Source organism: Zeugodacus cucurbitae, chromosome 2 (genome assembly GCF_028554725.1).
Source record: "Zeugodacus cucurbitae isolate PBARC_wt_2022May chromosome 2, idZeuCucr1.2, whole genome shotgun sequence".
In the NCBI taxonomy this organism is placed as follows: Eukaryota; Metazoa; Arthropoda; class Insecta; order Diptera; family Tephritidae; genus Zeugodacus; species Zeugodacus cucurbitae.
The window spans coordinates 73,884,524-73,890,523 of NC_071667.1; the positions used below are offsets into that span (position 1 = coordinate 73,884,524).

Here is a 6,000-nt window from a genome sequence, read left to right on the forward strand (position 1 = left end):
TCATGTGTGAAGTGTGGCATTCCACACATAACACTTTGAATAAAAATGTAAATTAGCGGGAACAGATTAAGATCATTCAATACAGTCAAATAAAGACATTATTTAAAGCAAATATATAACTTAGAAACTTTATCTTAAGAAATGTGAAGTGTTTTAATAATTATATTAAAGATTTTTTTATTTTAGAGCCCAACTAGAGGAGTTTTCAATCTATTTCTTGATAGATTATTTATTTTTTTGTTCAAGTGCATTCCTTTATATGCCTCAAATGACGATTAAAATATGATACAAATTAATATTTTAGCTTCTTTAGTATTTAAACTGGTATTCTGCGCGCCACGTAAAGCCCACAAGCACTTCTCCATAAAACCAACTAACCTAATTAGTTAACTTCACATGACAAATTCACCGCATTTTTTGCAACATTCCATAAAAAATAACCCAGTAATAGGCCTTAATCTACTAATGCGGCTAATTAAGGCAATTAAAATCTTCTAACAACCCACTGATAAGTCTACAAATATAGCGCAAGATAACTGTACGAGTGAGTGATAGCGAGGCTGAGGACTGCAAATATTGAATCAAAGCAAAACTTGTTTCGCTAATTGTGTGTTAAATAAGTCACTAATAACCACAGCGGAATAAAAAGTAAACTGCAGACAGACAAAGGCAGCGGACAAACAACCAAAATTTGAGCAACCATGAAGGCAAAAAAGTCAAACAACAACAACAATAGGTGTATATATGTGTGTGTTGTTGCGTCACAAGATTCCAATTAATAAATACATAAATAAACAACACGCACCAAATGTGGTCGCGGTGAAATTGTCAATTCTGTCTGTCCGCCTGTCGTTGCTGACGATGTTGCTGCGATTGGCGTTTTTATTGCCACTGATGTTGTTGCTGTTGTCACTATTGCTACTATTTTGTTGTGGCGTGCCACAACGGCGACAACAGTAACAACAACAATGCAGCGACGATACGCATATTACCAACACACAACAACAACAACAAAGTGGCACAGTGACAAAACACCAAATCGAAGCTATGTTGTTGCCCTAACAAAGCCGGTGACAGCGCAGAGCGGATGCTGGTTGCAAGTGTAATCGCGTGAGTGTGAGCTTATGTGCGTAAGTTGAGCAAGCAAACTCAAACTGCAAAACATCCCCAGAGATGAAATTTGTTCTTTTTTTGTTATTTTTTATTTTTTATTTGAAAATTTGTTGCTTTTTTTCAATATTTCTATGTGGTTCTCGGAAACTGTGCCACGATTCGGAGCCAATTAAGTCCTGTCGCTGCTAACACCAGAAGCAACATGTTGTTGTTGTGTTGTACGATTGGTATTCTCTTTACTTTTGCCTTTCTTAAAGACATTTACTTTATTTTTAATGCCTGCGGCTAGAAATGGGTTCAAGTAAGCAGTTTATGTGACAGCGGCGATAGAAGAGTGCTTTAATACATACACACATACATATTTAAGTAGTTTTATTGTAAAAAATCTGAAATAAAAACAAACACTTGACATTACTGCATACACAAATATTCCGAGAAGACATCTAAGACTAAGTAGTAAGCCCCTTTCAAGGGCTTAAGACGATTCGGTTCGCTTAGAAGGTCAACTTAGTCAACTTTTTTCTTTCGCTCTTACCTTTTTCCACGCGAGTCTTAGGGAATAGGAATATAGGAATATTTTTTCCTCTTCTTATTAATTTAAAAAATGGAATGGACAAAAAAAAAAAATATTTACCAAAAATGTTTATCTGAGTCTCAATCTATCTGCAGAAATCAATTTTTACTTTCTTAGAGGCGTATTCTAGCAAATAGTTCTTTTCGTTGACACTATTTTGGAATATTCAACTTATTTCCAGCTCTGTCCTAATTGATTTCAAACTTTTTGTAGGTTCGTATGTCTGCTCGGGCAATGTTGATACATACTCAAAGTCATTAAAAATTGGCATATTTATTAGGCCGTCCTCGTACTTATAATAGAATTCGTTAGTTTCTTTAAAAGCATGAGACATACATATGTATACATATATAGCTTCCGCAAACACCATACCTCCACTAACTTCATTGCCACCGCAAAAACTCAATATTTATACTCAACACTTAAGTATTTACAACTCTTCGCACCGCTCTGCAGTCCACAAATCGTTTGCGCTTAACCTCCGTTTACTTCTATTCTGCGCTGCACTGCTCTCGTTTACAAATATAGCCAGCCACGCACAACACATTTCACTTGCCATTCAAGCCGCGAGTCAATTTATGTTAATTGCTGCAATGGCAACATGTAATTTTCCTACAACTGCTCCACCTGCAATGCATAGTAATGTCTTCAACTTGTGCGCCACTGCGTCATAAGGCTTGAGCAACATTTATATATGTTGCTCTTGTTGTTGCTGTACTTGTTGTTGTTTAATGTTGCTGGTGCTGCTGTGGCATGTGTACAACAATCACTTTACCATTTTTAGACATTTTCCTGTCAGCATCTCGTTGTGTTTTCTTAAGTACAATCTCTTTTATGTGCCAGAGAATTTTTCCCTTTGCACTAACACCAACATATGCATATTTGTTTTTATTGTTTTTTTCTAATATACATATTTTTTAAATGTTTTTCTTTTAATCCCTTTCATTAACTTTGTTGTTGTTTTTTGTTCGTTTCTTTGCAGAGCACTCCCGTTGGCACAACGATCTTCCGTAACATTCAAGCGCTGGACAAGGATGCCGGTGTTAATGGACTCATCGAGTATTTTATTATGGAAGGCAACACAAACACAACGGAAGATGAGACAATGACAATTGCCGATGGTCATGGTACATTTGCAATTTCCTTTCCACATCAAGGGCAGGTGAGTAGTGTTGGGAAATTATACAAATCGGATGTGCAAATCAATATACCTAGTTATATATATAGTTATTCTAGTTGCTTTTTAAAGAAGCATAGACTTGTTGAGATGTGTATTTATATGCGTGCTATGAATTTTTAATTTAATATACACTCATACAGTATATATGTATGTATATATATATAAAAACCTAGGTTAGGTTAGTTAAATTGTGCCAATAACGCATTGAAGATTCCTTCTTGCATATTTAAAGTCTTCTTAAGAAGAATTTGTAACAGACTCTTACATTATTGACATTAGTGAGGTTAGGATGACACATGAAGCGATATATATGGAGCAAAGGATGTAATGTGAAACATGTGCATCGTTCTAAAGAAAGACTTATTATTCAATATAAATAGTACACATCGAGGCCGATACAGCGATCAAAGCGATCTTCCATCTCGATCTAATTTTGATAGTACAATTCTTCTCTTGCTTCCAATTGATATCAGTATCCGAGAATTATCTCTTTACTGTAGTTAGTTTTTCTTTCAAGCCACAAAACTCTTGAGATGTGATAACAGACAAATGGTGCTGAAGACATGAGATGAGAATATTTTGGATATGGAAGCATTTCGAAACTCAGTTCAAACAACTTTCATATTATTTTCACTGGCTTGTAACGGTTGCAAATCAGTCGACTGTGATCTCGAATGGCCCCTCAATCAAATTTATCCTACGGTCATTCAAAATCATTTTAGTTTTCATTCACAAAAGCATTCTTACGTCCACTATATGATCATCTAGACCGAAGAGAAGTTTATCAAACCACAAGAATCAACTCTAATATTGTCATATTTTATTGAACCGTTTTTCTATAGATATAAATTTCTATGAAATTTTTAAAATGAAATTATCAAAAGAATTGTTTCATAATCTAAATCGTCTTATCATCCATCTAAGGAACACCGGATCATTCTCTTCATTATATATCCTTGCTATCTTCATCTATATCGCTATATCTATATTGAGACAAAAAATGTTACAAGAATATTTCATTGATTAGAGATCAATTATATACCAAATAATAGTATATTAGTTGATAGGGGGCGCTGCGATAGAAATACATTTAAAAATTCAAGTTTGTGCTGCCCTTCATAAATATTTGGATGTAGTAGATAGAAATAAATCCATAGTCCATTTCAATTCAATAGATGGTATTTGAGACAATTAAAGACTAATGGATATTGTCTCAGAATCAATCTTGACATTTCAAAATCAAATCAACTCCATGAATTTGCAATGAAATAAGAAGAAAATAAAAATATTTCAAATATTTCCAATACTAAAAGCATATTGAACTAAAAGCATATTGGAACTAAAAACCATACCCATCGGAGATAAGCACCAACTGCAGCACTGTGGTGGGTAATATGCCATGTAAATGCAGGCAATAAATCTTGTCACATTTGTATCGATGAATACTCGAACAAATCGCAAAATGCCAAACTGAACAATAACAACTACAGCAACATATAAAAATACCAGAAAAAATGTTGTATATAAGGTATACTCATACCTTTGCAGCGTCATGTTGCGTTGATGGCCTCAATCAATTGGCAAATTTATCTACAACTCTGATATACAATATGAGCATTGTTGTTTGGCTTATGCTGCTGCATATGGCAAAGCTGCCTGAACCAATGTATACTCGTATATGTATGTATATATGTTGATCTTCCACTGTCATTCATAGTCAGTAATCGATGCAATCCATCAAATTGCAGACCAAAATTACTTATATATACAAAGAAATTTTTATTAAACCGAAAGTAAATATATGCTCTGTGCAAAACAATTCAAACATAAAGATTAATAGATTCTTGATTCGCCAGCCTCTAATACAGATATCACCACACTATTTATGAAAAAAATAACAAAAACAAAGCTATATATTTATATTCGCAGGTGACTGCCGCTAAACCGCTGGATTACGAGAAGGTGCATAAATCCATAAGGCCTCCGTAAATATTTGGCCGCTGGTGTAACCAGGTGCTATTAGCACCTCGGCGTTCTTCTGTTTGCCATCGAGTTCATTGAGTGCTACGACCAGCGGTTGTTGGGCGAGCATAAACAGGAAATTAAAGTTCCTGATATAGTGCAGTTGGCTTTTCTAACGGGTAAGTGTATGTGTAATTAAAATCAAAAAGTATATTTTCAGAATCTTCATTGTTGGTTTCGGTCCATACGGTTCATTGAGCGGTGCTGCTAATTATGATGAGAATATAGAATTGAAATGCCTAGGACGCGAAAAACACTGCACGCGTTACAAAATTCTTTACGGATGGCTCATGCAACACATTACAAGTATTTTTTTAGAATCTCATACAATATCTATACACGAGTATATACCATATATTCAAATTTAGCTTTTTTAATTTACTATAATCTGTCGATATAACTTTTGAATATTGAATAAAGATTAAATTCTTTTAAAATATATTTTGTGGTTATTTTATTAACTGTGGATACTTATTTAAGAAATTGAGTATTGGGAAAAAATTAAAGAAATGGTGAGTTAATTGAAAACAGAGCTAAAATAGGATAGTTATCAGTACTAGATTGTCGAAATAAGCTACTTTTTCATGTTTGAGCCAAAAAAAAATAAAGTTGTAAAGTTTAAAGAGTCGAGTTTATATATGAAACATAAATTTAAAGAAAGTCTAATGAGAAACACGTTTTTGTTTTTGGTGTGCTCAAAACTCTCATCGACAGATATGAGAGGTGTTGATGCATAAGGCATTAGATAGTATATCAGGTAAGTACCTGAGGAGCAAATCTGTTGCACATCATTAATGTCGATTAGTAAATCTGTCACCACAATCAAAAGAAAACGATTATAGTCCATTACACATTAAACGAATATATTTTTATGTACTTATGGGATGTACCCTCAATGCTATATAGTACTTACAGATATTTAGTATTAGAAATATACATTGTGGGGATATTTATAATGAAACATTCCTTAATTGCTTTCCATCTTGGTAGAATTTTTCCATTTAGCTTAGCTCACTGTTCTAAAACTGGTTATGCTTGACATTTAAGTATTAACAAAAGGAGCACGGCTATGTCTCCCAGGATATCGTAATAAAAAAGCACAAAATCAAAA

The 6,000-nt window shown here is 33.9% G+C and overlaps 1 protein-coding gene across 1 annotated transcript in view; it reads left to right on the forward strand.

Annotated features, from left to right (window-relative positions):
* The window catches only part of LOC128922927 (cadherin-99C-like), a 42,046-nt gene extending 36,761 nt beyond the window's left edge, over positions 1 to 5,285 (forward strand). Inside the window, exons 5-6 of the mRNA XM_054235328.1 lie at positions 2,670 to 2,849; positions 4,797 to 5,285. Coding sequence (XP_054091303.1) covers positions 2,670 to 2,849; positions 4,797 to 4,856 — 240 coding nt within the window. The 3' untranslated portion in view covers positions 4,857 to 5,285. The remainder of the gene's footprint in view (positions 1 to 2,669; positions 2,850 to 4,796) is intronic.
* Positions 5,286 to 6,000: the final 715 nt, after the last annotated feature.